At 47.2% G+C, this 16,410-nt stretch overlaps 1 protein-coding gene across 1 annotated transcript in view; it reads right to left on the reverse strand.

The window, feature by feature from the left end:
• Positions 1–16,410, reverse strand: part of DOC2A (double C2 domain alpha) — a 1,310,014-nt gene that overhangs the window by 862,438 nt on the left and 431,166 nt on the right. Inside the window, exon 3 of the mRNA XM_078650546.1 lies at positions 13,133–13,212. Within this exon, the coding sequence (XP_078506672.1) occupies positions 13,133–13,212 (80 nt within the window). The remainder of the gene's footprint in view (positions 1–13,132; positions 13,213–16,410) is intronic.

Below are 16,410 nucleotides of genomic sequence, written 5' to 3' on the forward strand. Positions count from 1 at the left end.
TTTCGTATATACTTATATGTGTGTGTACTTTGCGGGTTCTGGAGATCAGCCCTAGAACTTGTCTGCTTCCAATTAGGGACTTTGTTTTCTGTTCAACTGCCTCTATTTAACTGTCTTGATAGAAATCGACCAGTAGAGGTCAGTAAAATACCAGAATTGCTTTCTACTGAGGGACTTTCTTTTTTTAATTCTTCTGGCGACTGCCTCTATTTAAATTTCTTGAGAGAAAACGACCAGCAGAGGTCAGTAAAATACCAGAATCACTTTAGCATTCTCTAGATCCAGTCCATAGAAATTGACTTCCACGAGCACTGGTAGACAATAATATTTTTTTCAAATCTTGTATTTTCCGTAATATGACCACTGAAGGCCCTGTTTTTATATTAAAAACAGAGCTTTGGACTATACCATTTCCCTCTGAAAGGCAATATTTCTCTCCATTTGCTCCCATACCTGTCGTGTCACGTAGTTTGGTGCTTACTTAAATGCTTGTTTAACCAGGAATGGTACATTTGTGGTACTTAAATACATTGAAGTGGCATTATGCTGTAATTTCAGGAATTTCAGGTAACATTGTAAATGCAAAATTCTTGAAATCGCCAAATTAAACTAGCATAATTTTGTGGCTGGATCCAAATTACGAGTAATGTGGTAAAACCACTCTCATAATATATTGCCCCAGCACATTTCTCAATTAAATAGCAATTAAAATATGCAAGAGGAAAATGAGTCAAAATAAAGAGTTAACGTGGGAAATCTCATGCAGAAAAAACAGTTTCCACAGTAATTTCCAGTTCCTCCGTCAGAGTTGGAAATGAGAAGGATCCATACTGATCTGGGATCCAGCAGCTATTACTGAGCCACACCCCGGATCCAGGCAGGGATCAGCGACATGTCCTGACTTTCTCCAGGTGTAATTAGTCAACACCAAGACTTTTTTGTTTAAAACAACACATTGCATGGGGTAATGTGTCTCCAATTTTCAGTTCCTGATGCTTCACACAAAAGCCTCATTTAAAGGGCCATCAGCATTCCTTTTGTTCCAGTCCCATCCTGGAAGAGAGGTACCTAAAGCCTAACTCTAAATGCAAATGCCACTGAGAAAACATGACACTCAGCTTGCCGCCTCACAGGTGCTTGAGGTAAACTATCGAAGAGACTCTCCTAACTCGGGGAAGCCAACCCTTATCGCGGGAGGTGAAGGGACCAGGCAGGGGCACTTACATTTCCTCCGGACCAACGAGATCAATCTGGGGGGTAGGCTGCCACTTCTGCGTCACCCCTGAAGGGCTCAGGCTTTCCAGGGTGAGAGGGCGCTCCCAGTGGTGCAAGGGCCACGTCCTAAAAAAGGAGCTTGCTTTTGGGGGCACTTGTTTGTAGAAACACTCACCGCTGGACCCAGGGACGCAGGGAGGCACAAGCTAGCTTACAGTTTCCCCTGCCGCCGAAGACCATTCCGGCCGCTGAGTGGGGACGACCTGCGCCTCACGGGACCACAATACCCAGCGCCCCCTGCCTGACCGGGACGCCGCCTCCTCACGCCTGCTGCTTCCGCCCGGAGGTGCTTAAACACCAGCAGCACCTCCCGCGTCGCGGGACGCGAGCGGGCAACGCCGGGCTGAGCCCGGGCAGAGGGCGGGCCGTGTGTGGCCGTCGGGGGACGACGAGGGACGGTACGGGCCATCCCCCTTACCAGTGATATCCCAGTCTACATGGTTTCGCCACCTACTACAAAGGTACTGTTATTTGGAGCATTTTGCCTTCTAGCTATCGCTCACTGATCCACCGGGCTATCGCCGGACTGAGAGTACATACTTTGATCATTGTGGGACTTGTTATTTCATAGCTGTTAGTAGTGCCTCCGTTCCTTATCAAAATGAGCATTTTGGGCAGGAAATCTAGATTACCTGCATCTTGCCCAAATACTAGACTTCAGGCCACATTACCACAGCCCCTGCTCACACTAACGGCCATTGATAAAATGTTGCAACAAACTATGGGGGTGGTGGCCAATGCAATTGAACACCCGAAAGAAGATTATCCTTCCCACCCATAGCATGCTCCAAAGACCGTGTTGAGGATTGCTCAGTTATTGTGAACGATCCCACGATCTTGGTTTCCTATTTAACATCTACCTACGCTGAGCTTCCTTGTGCGCAGGTGCCTGCTGAGACCTCAGTAGATGTTGAATTAGTACAGGTCCTAGCAGGGTCCCCTACTAATAACGACGACCAACTCTGCACCGTGACCTCCCCTCCCCTGGGGCAATTTTAAAATCTGGCAGAGCTGGTCTTAAGACAAAAAAGGATAATTCCACTAAAAACACGGGTAAAAAGAAGCAGGCCAATCATAACTTGGTGTCCCCGTCTGCTAACACCTTCCACCCATCTACAGGGATACCCTGTTGGGTCACCAACATGGTGGCCGATCTTCAGGCAAGCCTGGAGCAAACTATTGCCTCACACATTAAACCTCTGGTGTCAAAACTGGACAGACTAACCTCCATCTTAAATAACAGAACTCCAGGGACAACAAAGTTATTAAATTCCCAAGGCAAATTGGCACCCCCTTCACCTGCAGATGCCTCTACTAAGACACCTTGCTCTGTAGTAGCAAGGTCTACTGTCCCAGTAGTATTGAACCAAAATTCAGGGCCAGTATCAACTACTGCAAAGTCTTTAAACCCTGTACCTCCCCCCACATTAACTACCAACTTATCAGGACACACCATTCCTCCCGTAGGGGACCCTAATGGCAAATCTAGACGTCATTACAAAGAGGGCAAAAATGTGGGAACTAACAACACAGTACCACTACCAAGACCTCTTGTGCCCAAGACAGTATCTAGCCAATTGCCGTCAATAAACCTGCCCCTTGAAGCTCAACCATATGTAGTTGCCTTAGTGGGTGTCCCGGTCCTTAGTGGGGGGAAAAGAGAACACGAGGCAGACCTATATAACAAGTGTGCACAGTGGTTGAACCTAAATAGACCTTTGCCTCCAAACATCTCGGTGGAAATACTGGCAGTGAGAAGAATAGATTGGATTGGGAGGGGCCCTAAAACAGTGGCAGGGGATGTCGCTACTATTAATTTTAGGGACTCCTCCGCTGTGGACCACATCTGTAAAGCCCCTTCCCACAGAGAATCCCAAATTTTCCCTCTGCACTTATCCTATTTCTATCCTACCCCTAATCATAAATTGACTTCCCATAGGAGATCCCAATTGACTAGAAATTGCTACCCGCCTCCTAATAGGATTCACCATTGGCAGTCATTCGGGGAGGGTATTTTTCCAACAATTCCTACCTACCCACTGCAAGCCCACTGGAATAGGTTTAGTGTCCTCGAGGAGGTTGATTGACTCACCTCGAAAGGCCCTCCCCCACTACAATTTAATAATGACAACCTAGCGGAGGGGATTGGAACCAAGGAGAAGACCTTACCAATGGTTACAGGCGAGTATTCCTCTCCCAATGCAGTGACAAGGGCGGGGTCAAGTGCAGAGCAGAGATTGGGTCAGGAACTCCCTCTAGAACAAGGGGATGCGCAATGTACAAAAGAGGCCATGGAAGGAAGTATAAAAATCATTTCATGGAATGTAGCTGGGCTAAAGAGTAAGCTACTTGATTCAGGGTGGTCTTCTTTTATGGCCACATATGATATTTGCCTGATGCAAGAAACTTGGTCCTTAGAGGATAGTGCTAGTCCAGGTTTTGCCACCTATGACATCTATGCAGTTTCTGGGGGGAAGGGTCGTTCTTCAGGCGGCCTATCCATATGGGTAGGCGCACACCTAGGTGCACAGGCTACGCATGTGGATACAAAATCACTCGATATACAATGTGTCGTACTAAAGACCATAGATAAATCCCGTGTGGCTATTATAAATATTTACTCAAGGTCCACTGCGAATGGAAAGGAATCGAACACTATTAAAGCGCTCGCTCTTTTTCTTCAAACACTTGACCCGACAACTTCGATAATCCTTGGTGGCGATTTTAATTGCCAGTTTGAGCCCCTGGGTGGATCCGAGTTGTGCGATGAGGTTGATCTGCTCTGGCATATCCCTGCCCCAAGGATTGCCCCGGTAAGGGCCTGGACTCCGCTAGTATTACAAATCAAATCCCTGACCCTTGCAATGTCCCTGCGGGCATGTAATGGAAGGGCTAATAATGATAGTTCGGGCTTACCTACATATAATCGGACTAATCGTACTTCCACCATTGACTATCTTATGTTGGAAGCCAAACATTGGGACAGGTTTAAAGATTTTAGGGTCATCCCAAGGCATGACAGCGACCACAACGCGCTGGTCCTGACGCTTAAGCCTGGATCATTTGGACTAACTAATCCCGACCCTAGTAATAATATGGTAGTGCCATCTTATACTATATCTAACAATAGGAGAAGGGTCAAATGGCCTTAGTGTGTGGACTCTCCAAGCCGTCTTGCAGAAATCTACCAGATTGCTAACCCACTTATAAGTGATATGGGGAGCGCCACCTCCCATGGGCAGATTATTGAGTCCCACAGAAAGTTAGTTCTGAGTCTAGGGGATGTATTTTATCCAGTTAGTGGGACGAAGCCGCGTAGGATTGAAACACACCCATGGCATGACCATGCCTGTAAGAAATCCAAGAAAGACCTTCTTACAGCAATTAAATCTAAGGACACCCTAAAAATCCAAGCCACAAGATTGCTTTACAAGAAGGAACTCACCAGGGCCAAGAGTGAGTGGGAGGAATCTAGATGGGATGAGATGAGACAGGCACTCCTTCTAAAAGATTCTAAGACCTTTTGGGCCACTGTTACCTCCTCGGCGGGTGGTGAGCGAGACGGTGGGGTCTCGAACATCGCTCCCATAGTATGAGAGACGCATTTTAAGTCACTTTACACTAGTCCTGAGTTGGGGGCACTTGAGCGCCAAGGTCGGGATAACTTGCCTAGAGTGATTTTGCCCCTTCGGACTTGCACGGTCTGGGACCTCCGGCACGAGCATCGACTGCCGGGGTTCCCGGGGCCCGGGGCTTCCTCCCGTAAAAATCAGGACACTATGCTAGTCCCTGGGGTTTCCACGACCCCAGACCCCCAGCACGAGCATAGACTGCCGGGGGTCTGGGGGCCCGGGGTTTCCTTTTGTAAAAGTCAGGACACTATGCCAGTCCCTGGGGTTTCCACGGCCCCAGACCACCCGCATGAGCATAGACTGCCGGGGGTCAGGGGGTTCGGGGCTCCCCCCCGTAAAAATCATGACACTATGCTCGCTCCTGGTACTCCCACGGCCCCAGACCCCCCGCACGAGTATCGACTGCCGGGGGTCTTGGGTCCCGGGGTTTCCTTTTGTAGGAGTCAGGACACCCTGCTAGCCCCTGGGGTTTCCGCGGCCCCAGACTCCCCGCACGAGCATAGACTGCCGGGGGCCTTGGGCCCTGGAGACCGGACGGGACAACTGGGTGCCCTTGAGAAGATTACCACATTTAATCTCGATTCTATCTCCCTTAAGGAAGTTGAGTCGGCAATCGAGAGATTGCTCCCGAACAAAGCTCCCGGTCTTGACAGGCTTCCAGGAGATCTTTTCCGTTCTCAACCTAAAATCTGGGCCCCATACCTGATGGTCTTGTTCAATGCGGTCCTACAAGGTTCCGCATTGCCTGAGACCTGGCTTTGAGCCGAGATTGTTCCAATTTTTAAAAAGGGTTGCCGGCTTGCCCCATCTAACTATACACCAATCAGCTTAATCGACACCACCCAGAAGCTGATGGGGTGAATCCTACTCGATAGATTATTGGGCTGGATGGAAGAGAATAAAATCTTGACCACCCTCCAAGCCGGATTTAGAACAGGGGTCTCGACCATGGACCAGATCTTTCGACTCCAGGTCCTATACTGGAAAACTGCAAGAGTAGAGGGTGGCAGCCTCTACCTTGTCTTTGTGGATCTGCGGGCCGCATTTGATCTGGTTCCCAGGGAGAGGCTCTGGATGGTCTTGGCGGAGCTTGGTCTCCCCCCCTATTTACTAGATGCCCTTATCAGACTCCACACAGGGAATTATGCACAGGTGAGGTGTGGGAGGAACGGGGAATTATCAGCTTGTTTCTCCGTTACCCGAGGTGTACGCCAGGGTTGTGTACTGGCCCCCACCCTCTTTAGCCTGTACGTCAATGGTCTGATAGATGTACTCAATGGCGTTAGGGATAACGATGCTCCTTGCCTGGCCACTGTTAGGGTGCCCGCTCTGATGTTCGCGGACGACACTTTGTTGTTATCGCGAACATCTACGGGCATCCAGCGGGTTCTGGACGGGTTTGGGTCCTTCTGTGCCTCACGGGGGCTGGAGGTCAACTTGGAGAAAACCAAGTTCATGATCTTCAATCCCCCGAGGCACAGCCGCCCAAATCCCACACTGAACGGAACTCCTCTGGAGCGAGTCAAGACTTTCGTATATTTGGGGGTCACATTGACTCAGCATTTCACTTGGGATCATCAAATCTCAAAATCATCCCTGAGACTGGCTCAGATTATGGGAGGCATAGGTAGATTCCATAGAGCTTCGACCCTTAAACCTGTCACTCCTGCCCTTGAGATATACAAAACACAGGTCAGGTCAGCAGCTTTGTATGCTGCAGAACTCTGGGGACACACGAAAGTACATGAGTTATTGAAGGTTGAACAGGCCTTCATGCGACACCTGGTTGTCCTTCCCCAAAGCACTCCCCTCATACCACTACGCCTAGACCTAGGCTTGGAATCCATCGATGAACTGGCAGCTGCACGACCTCTGCTCTATTGGAGAAGGCTCTGGTCCGTGCCGGAGCTTGTACCTTTTAGAACAGAGTTCACTGCAATTTGGGGTCAGTTACAGCATAAGAACATACCCTGGCTGGCACATGTTAAGGCCATCAAATTGGTATGCCACAACTTTGGGATGCACCTGAAGACAGCTGCGTGAGGACGCAAAGGTCCCAAATAGCGGTGGCTGTAAGGTCATATAACCTCAAAACTCTACATTGCTCGACCTCCCTGGGCAGGCTGTCCACAGAGTTTTTATTGATGAAAGTTGATTCCAGGACGGAGGTGTTTTTGGACCTGGTGCAGCCTCCACTTGCAAGAAAATTATACACTCAACTGAGGCATGGCTCCATACCGATAGGGGCACTAACATCTAGATGGACAAACTCGATGGAGGCCAATTGCCCTGCTTGCAACTACTGGAGGGAAGACATTGTACATATCTTTTTTTTCTGCCCGGCATACAGCGGAATTCGGAAATGCTGGATCCTTCCACTGTGTAAAAATCTGGGTTTTAGACAATGTGCACAAGCTTCAAGAGTTTTAACCTATGATACTGCCCCTCCCATTGTTTTTGCTGTTTCCCGTTTTTTATATGGCATGTGGCGGAGAAGAACTCTTTTCATCAGTATGAAATAATGGCCCATAATTATCTATTGTACCTTTACTCTTTGATAACTCAACGTTTAATAACTTTTTAACTTGACTGTATTTATGGTTTTATTGTCGTGCCTGTATATATCTTATTGCACTTTTATGGTCTCCGACCGAAATAAAGTTATCAAATGAATAATGAAAAAAGGAGCGCTCAATGAAGAGCAGGTCTCTTTGTTCCCGATCCGGCGCAGCAGCACCTCGCATCGACGATGGAGACAGCCAGGATGCCCGGATCCACAAGGAGCCACAGAGCTGCTGACCGCCCCTCCGTATGTCCTCCATGAGCCGCACGTGTATAGTGATTTTTTCATGCCCAACCCAGGATTGCATAAACTTTCAGTGGTGGCTCTGGAGGGCGTCGAGGGGCTACAGTGACCAGAGGCAGGTACTGGGGATACGTGGCTGTTTTGCGGCTTGTGTGGGCCTTCAAATTTATGTAATCGCATTGCGAGGGGCTTTTGACGCTGTTTTAAGCCGTTTTTGCTGCAGAGTGTGCATATAGTAAAGAAAATATTTTTTTTGCTTCTATATGAGTCCCTGCAAGGAATATGGTGGTAGTTGGGCACTAATTAAGCAGCAGCACTGCCCACTGTTTGCTTTTGGCTTCATGAGCCGGGATTGCCCCTACTTTGGCATTGTGTACAGGTGGTAGGCATTCCAGCTGCTGGTATTGCAGTCTGTGTTAGTTTTTTAGGGGCTAAAGCAAGCAAGATTTGATCAGAGTTGTGGCAGCAAGGGTATTGAGTGTAGCTGCAGGATCACTGTGAGAAACGTTTGTTGATGATTATTGGCTAAGACGCCTAGTGGGGCTAAGAAAGCCGGCAAACATTCACATCGTAGATATTGAGGTATTGATGCGTAGGATGGATTCAATGGATGAGTTATTGGCACTTTTGCACCCATAGTCCCCACAGGGGGACAAACACAGGTGCTAGAGGCGCCATTAGAGAGGCCTAGGAGGCCAGGAGTTCTTCTAAAGGTGTCTTTCTCGCCATTAAAAAATATTGGTAGGAACAAGTAGTGAAGCTGGTCAAGGTTCACAGGTTACCCTGGATGTTGTGCCGTTGGAAGGACAGAGTAGCTCCCCTCCAGTGATAGTGCCTGTGGCGAACAACAACATTGTGGAGAATGGCAATAGTTGCATGGCGATTGAGATGACGTCAGCGGGAAGCAAAAGGCAGCCGGATTTGGTCACAAACTTAGGCAGTGTGTTGCCATGGTTATCAGAAGTGGGGATGTTATCTCCACCCCTTATGGGGGTGCATTGGCGAGGGTAGCTAAAAGGGACAATGTTGAAGGGGCCGGGAGGCTGCTGGCCTGTCTGGACAAGGCAGACGGGCAGTATAGGTAGGGTCAGCAAGCTGGAGTGGCTAGCACACCTGCAGCAGTGGCTAGGAAGTCCGCAGTGATCACTAAGGTTGCACAGGATCCAGGAGTTGCCGGTACTCTCACACAGGTGGTGTGGCACTGGCCTTGCAGGTGGCAATGGGGGCGAAAAGAATCAAAACCCAAATGTAGCTTTAGGCCCTAAAATCATTTTGTTCATCATTCTGTTTTACCTGCTCTCACCCAGAAACTGCAAAGCATTATTATTGTGTGAAGGAGGACATTTTGTATGAGGCTGTTTAAATGTATGGGTAAAGTGCATGTATACATTGCACATTTATCTGGTAATAATCTACAGCCTGCTTTGAAAAAGGGTCTAAATGCGGTCTGACTTTTTAGTGTTTTTCCTCCTATCGTGTGTTTCTTTGAACTTTCGTGACTTGAATATTTTGCAGGAAATTCAGAGCCACACACTGTGTAGGTTTTGGCTCCATTTTGGGCACCTCTTGGTGTGCCCAACATTGGCTAACAGACTTGAGTTATCCGGGGGCTGGTGGCAAACATAGGTTTCTTGGAGCTCTTCCCCATCCTGGTGATTCTCAGAATCTGCCCTGATCAGTTTTGCAATCAGTCCTTGATATTCGGGTTGGACAACATGACTGTAGTGGAGTGCATTATCCAGCAAGCTGCGAAAAGTAAGATGATCTTGAGATATTGAAAGAAATCATACTGCTATGTTTGAAGCTCAATGTCAGTTTTAAATCCTAAGTGCCTGGAACATTGGACAATGGAGCAGATGCTCCATCTTATTTTAAGATGCAGGCTTTTAGGTACCACCACCCAGTAGCAGCAGAGTCTCCTTCACCATTTCCAGACCAACTCTGGCAGCTTGGTGTCCCAGCCTTCCAGACCTCGTGGTTGTCAGATTTGCGACCAGGACGAGGCGTGCCTATGAGGGGGCATTCCGCATACACCGCAGGTTTCATGGAGGTGTAGGGATGGAGAAACTGTTTTTACAGGAGTCTATTATTCCGTTCCTGAGAGCCTTGAGCGGGGAAGGGAAGCCAGTGTTGTACACTAGGTGTCACAACGCAGCTATTTCTGTCTTTTCAAAGATGCTGGGTCACGCCTATGGGTCTAAGGTTTTCCTGGAACAAAGGGTGCTGAAAAGCTGGCAGAGACTGAAGGGGACCAAGCAGGATACTAGGCACCCCATAGACACACTAAAACTGGGGAAGATCATGGCCATCCTAGAGTAGGTGTGCAGGTCACCAGCGGAGATATGCATTTTCAGAGCAGCTTTCTCCCTGGCATTCTATTGGGCATAGAGGGTAGGGGAACTAGTGGCAAATAGCAAGAAGGGCAAACTGGGAGGTCTGCAGTTGGGAGATATTGGATGGCCAAATGGTTTCTTGGCAGTGGCCATCACTTGCTCAAGGACCAACCAAATGGGTAGAGGGGGACATATTCTGCTACACAGGGTGCCAAGAAATGAGTGCTGTCCATTGGAGAACTTGGAGGTTTTTATGGCTCACTGGTCACAAGGGGCTGGGAGCACCCTGTTTATTCATGAGGATGGAACACCACTCACTAAGTTCCAGTTTGCCAAGGTCCTCAGAAAGGCCCTGGTGTCAGCAGAGCTAGATTCCATTAGAATCGGGGCACCCACCATGGCGGCAGGCATAGGGCTGAGCGGGCAATTGGTCCAAAGGATAGGCAGATGGAAATCTGATTTCTAAAAGTGATATTTGAGATTGAACATGTTGTGATGATGTGACGTTAATCTTTGCTATTCCTTTGCGGTATGCTCCTGTCAACGCAGGTGGAAGGCATAATAAAGTGATGCGGCTGCTTGATACTTCTTTGTCTTCTGTCAACACAGGAGCAAGTGGTATTAAAGAAGTGCTTGTGTTTGGTCATTTCAATGTGAGCCGTGCAAAGGTCTGGTATGTAATGCAATGTGAGCAAAATTGCCAGATTTCAGCTAGCCTTCTGTGGGCAAGGACGCCTGCGCCTAGATGACTTGAGATCTGCATTGGACAGAGTACTTTCACAAAGGCTTCTGCCCCCAGAGGTGGTGATCGTGCATTTGGGAGGCAACGATTTGACTGATCTAGGGCGCAAGGGCTTATTTGAATTGATTGTCTCTGAAGTGTCTTGGTTCTCAAGGAGGTTTCCTGGAGCCATAATAACATGATCAAATACTGTCCCAGAATGAACTGGGGAGGTGGTAAGTCATTTATGGTCCTCAATGAGTCAGCAAAACGATTAACCTCTTCCATGCTGGTGACGGAACCGCTCCCTCACCAGCCTCGGTCGCGCTGTGCTGGTGACGGAGCAATTCCGTCGCGGCGCTGATTTCGCACCTGCGCGGTGCTGATTTTGCGCCTGCGTGGCGCGTTCTATTGAGTGGGCGGGGCCGTGACGGAACCGCTCCGTCACAAGCACAGCGTGCCCGAGGCTCGTGACGGAGCGGTTCCGTCACGAGCATGGGAGCACCGCGCGGCCCCCCCTCCCCCCTAGCGCTGCGGTGGAATTGCCGCCGCAGCGAAGGTGTTAAACATGAAGGGGGTTAAATTCTTGAACACAGCCAGTTTATCGCGTATTCCTTGTGGTTGCATCTAGAGTGAGCGTTTTTTCTTACAAGATGCTCTACACTTGTCCATGGAAGGTAATACAATGTTTTTGAAAATTTTCTGGCATGCTCGGCTCACGCACCCGGAACGGGCAAGGGTGGGAAGATAGTAGAGGAACTATGCTGGCCTCTGGAGGGCCAGGTCATGATTGGTGGGGAACCTCTGGGTCCCATGCAGAATTCTTTTGTAGAAAAACAGTGGCTAGAACATCAGCGTCACTGGACCCTGAAAGGGGTGCTAGCAGCAATTCGAAAGGTGGTTGTAGTGGAGCGGGGGCTGGGACGGTTGCTGACATGCGGTCCTTACCTGTCAACCACCTGCACAGGCACAGTTGGTGCAAATTAGCACAGGCCCTCTGGGCTGGGGATGTAGAAGTTGGGTGCAAGGGGTGCCCAAGTTAGGTATCTTGGGGCAGCCGGGCTCCATGCACAAGAACTCCCGGTGCGAAGAGGGAAGGTGGGGACCTCCCATAAGGAAGAACCCACACTCTGGACGGGGGTGTAAGAGGAAGGGTCACATAGCCAGTCATGATCTCACTCAGGAACTGTTTGTGTTGTTAGTTGTACTGGAACTAACTAGTTATGGTTAGGTGTCTCCCATGTATTAGAGCCTCTGTTAAGGTTAGGTTTTCACTTGTAAGGAATATATAAATTATGTGGTTACAGTGAAAAAATATGTTATTATGTTGTGTGTGTGCAAATAAAAATGCAACCTGAGATCTAAGATCTCAATTCCAAAAAAACAGACTCAGGCTTGATCATTGACAGGCGGGGGCCAGGTGTGTAGGGCGGAGTGATGGGCAATTGGTCAACCCTGGCCATATGATATGACAGCAGGTCTGTGAGTTTTCCAACCTCTGTTATGTAAAAGATAAAAAAAAAGTCAGATAAATATGTCTATATGAGTAATTATACTAACAACAAGGTACATAGCTCTTACCAATTGTCTATATTACTACCCAAAGGAACCTTTTCTTTAGCAAGCTTTAAATGAAAGATTGAGAAAAAACAAGTAACACTGCTCCAAGTCCAAAACAGTATGCCTTTGTCTTTATTGTCAGTTTTTAACTACTGTAGTTTATTGCAAAGACTATAATTTGTGACATGCAGGTATCACAAGAATCTCTGTCGCAAAAGCACTATCACGCAAAGCTGTCTACATAAAATACACATCTGTGACGCGCATGTTATACATTGTCCCTTGCAGCAGGCACATTATCACTGTGTTTTTTCACGATTAGTCAAACCTATGATTAATCCGCACACATATTTCGCAAGCCAGTGTATTAATGAGCAGAGATGTTTCAATATTATTATACCCTGAAAACTGCAGGGTACACAAAGATCTCTGCAGCTTGTGGCTTGACACGTACGATATTTTAAAAATCAGTCTGTTTGTGGCCAATGAAGTAAGACAGAACAGATTTACTATCACATTTGTCCCTGTCGACAATTTCTTTGAGGCAGAGTTTTTACAAAATAAACGTTTAAATAGTCTATTAGACTCTGCTCCTCATGGCTCCGACCTGTGATTCATCATTCTACTGCAACCACCCCATGGCTCCCAATTTATGGGATCCCAGGGTAAATGTTTCCATTTCCAGCAGTCAAAACTAGAATACCCCGGTAGCCCTTCACCTTGGAATGGCCGAGGCAGCATTAAAGGTGGGCCTTTGTACTGTTGCAGAAGCAAGGATGGTTGGAGGGGGCGGGGCGCCGGTTACCTTAGCTCGCAGCACGTTGCATTGCAGGGTGCACTTCTCCTGGTCGTACAGCAAGTCATACTCCAAGGTGCCGAGCGCTGCTGGAATACAAAATTGGAAAAACAGGATCAGAGCTGGCCGTCCCCAGAGAGAGAGCTAAAACACAGCCGACGTGACAGAAGCTTGAGCACGTCGGTTCGCATGGCGAGCGCATTCGATATTAATCTGGGCAGGCGGGGCCGGGGGCACCACACAAGGGGGGGAGGGGGGCAGGCTGCAGAGTCAAGCCCTACACACTTCAGCTCCCACTTCATGTACATGCGGGTGTATGTGTGTGCATGTAACGTCTGTGTGCATATGTAATACTGTGAGTTTATGCGTGTTTGTATCAGCGTCTCAGTATTGATGGCTCGGTGTCTACGCAGGGGTGTAGTTTTATGGGTGCTGCAGGTGCAGTGGCGCCGGGTCTCAGTGATAGGCATGTGCCCAGCCTCCCTTGCACCCGCTGAGGTCATTGTTGAGGCTCAGATGTTTTTTAAACACAGACCCTGCTTGCAGCCTGGCTCTTCGTGTTCTCTTTGTGGAGGGTGTTGTGGGCCACGTGGCTTGCAGAGGATACGGGGAATGATGAGTGAGAGGTGGAAGAAGGGAAGAGCCGACAGAGGAAGAGATGGAGGAGAATAAACAAACAGGAGAGAGAGATGGAGGCAGGGAGGAGAGAGAGAAATACACGTAGATTGAGGATCTTGGAACCCTGTAAGCAGAGGTGTGGATATCATTCGTTCCACAGATGAAGCAACACTGGAATCCAAGGGTGTGAGGGGCTCACTGTACTTCAAATATGTCTAGTTCAATACCAATCCAAAAGGGCATGAGGGCCATTTTCCTGGCTTGCATTGGGCCCCTGACTCTCTGACTATACCAATGTGTCTACCTGTTTATGTGTGTATCTGTGTATACAATTTGGTTGTCCCTCATTCTAACTTCACTTCAAACTCTCTAACCATTATCCTTGCTCACTGAGACAACAAAGAGGGTATTGTCAAAAACTACCACTAACATTGGCCTGTAATTATGATTAAGGCTTCTAGTTTTCTGTTTTTACAGATTTTCACTTACAAGTACACGCAGAAAGTAATTGATTTCTATGCCTGTATTTAGTTTTAAAAACAGGAAATGACTCTTCTTCAGATGAATCCTCAATACTGTCAGTCATGATCGTAAAAGACATTTATTGACAGATAAGAGAATTAGAAAAGGGGACAAGTTTGTTCACATATGTTTACACTACAAAACTAATGTTTCATATGGGAGTGGTAAAGTGTTTTAGGTTGCTACTTACAGCTTTAGAACCATTCAGGTATCAAAGAGCCAGAGGTCCTTCTATTCACTACTGATCTGGTGCAAAAGGCTTACATGATGAGCACCGCATACAGTAAGAAAATAGTAAATATGAATGTCTACGTTTGTCGGGGGTCATGTGCAAGCAGTGCTTTATATTGTGAAGCATAACATTCTTCAATATTGCAGCACCTGCTCAGACGACCTCTTGATATATGCCAATAGAGCTGACTTATTGTCACACCAACCACAGCACAGTTACAACAAGGATTGGCAAAGCAAATAGGTCTTGCTTGTATTTTCAGTTATACGCCAGACCTACTGGCTTTGTCAATTTGAATTCCAATAGGGTACTTCCAAGCATGCTGAATCTTAGGAGCACCCAGTGGCTGAATGAGCTGCTAGGAATGTCAACGCGTCAGTTCTCTAATGGAAACCAATAAAAGACATCCCATTAGGCTCCCAAAGCAATTAAGTTCATTTTACTGTAAATTGAACCAAAGTACCTTGCAGTATTGTTTTTTTGTATGCAATTCATAAATAAGAAAAAAATTGAATTTGACAAAATATGTGATGACTCAGTGTACCTCTCAGATGCACCAATTATGCCTTGTGCGCTAAATCAATCAATCAATCGAAACCCTTTATTCAACTGCTACAAGGCCAATCATAAAAGCACATAACCTTCTAAAATATTGTAAAAACAATGTAACCAGAAATCAGAAAGAAGTAATAATAGCTGGTTGTCATAAATGTATATTCCCGCCCAGTGAAGTTGAGGCAAACTTCACAGACCCTAGATTCTTTGGCTTCTTTCTTTCCTACTCTACCAGAGTCTGCCCATGTAATTGTTGGGGGTGATTTCAACTGTCACTATGAACCCCTCAATGGTATTAGCTCTAACATCACAAGTGAGGAAGATTCTGTTTGGTAAATTTCGGATTGTAATATTTACCCCCTTGACCTCACTTACACTCACCCATTCGCTTAGAGCTTGTAACGGTAGATTCCCTTCAGATAGCCTGGGAAACCCGACTTTTATAAATTGGGACAGGCCACCACAAGTAATTATATTCTGGTAGACATAGAGAATTGGTTTAGAATTTCGTATTTTGTGGTCCAATCTCAGTGCGAAAGCGACCACAATCCATTGGTGCTTGAGATAGTTTATTCCCAACTTAAGTTTGATCAGGATCTACCAACACAACCTCCCCCGAATCTAATTGTATCAGAAGGGGGAAGAAGAGTTCGGTGGGGGACTCTAGTTGTATCAAATGAGAAAATGGTTTCTCTGTACACACAGACTATACCCTTCCTACAGACTGCTTTCCGTGTGTTTGATAATCATCAAGGCCATGAATCTTTGCTGTTTTTCAACATGAACCACCGGGATATGTCTTTAAAGTTGGCAGAGTTTTTTTATAATCATGAGAATACCAACAAGTTCGACTCCAAAACGAAACACCCATTGTGTAATAAGGCGTGCAGGGAAGCCAAAAGTGCACTGGTACATGGTGTTAAAAATAAGGATGTCATATGTACCAGAGCAGCTAGGACTGACTATAAAAATACCATAGCGGCAGCTAAAGTAGCCTGGGAGAATGAAAAATGGGAAGCAATCAAGAAAGCCTTGGACAGTAAAGACATGAGAGATTTTTGGAATTTAGTGAAGACTGGTCATCCTGATAGTAATTTGGCTATTATTCCCAATCTAGGGGAAGATGCCTGGAGATTGTATTTTAAAGTTTTATATTCCAGCTCTCTACATGATACTATAGTGCATGGGATAATTGATGTTAATCAAATACCCTTAGACACGGATCCACCACCTTGCTCACTGCTGGAAGTTACTCTGGTTTGAGTAAAGTACTCCCCAATAAGGCACCGGGACTGGATAGAATTCCTGGTGCCTTGTATAGAACCGAACAGACAGTGTGGGCACCCTACCTGCAGATTCT

This window comes from Lissotriton helveticus, chromosome 7, assembly GCF_964261635.1.
Source record: "Lissotriton helveticus chromosome 7, aLisHel1.1, whole genome shotgun sequence".
In the NCBI taxonomy this organism is placed as follows: domain Eukaryota; kingdom Metazoa; phylum Chordata; class Amphibia; order Caudata; family Salamandridae; genus Lissotriton; species Lissotriton helveticus.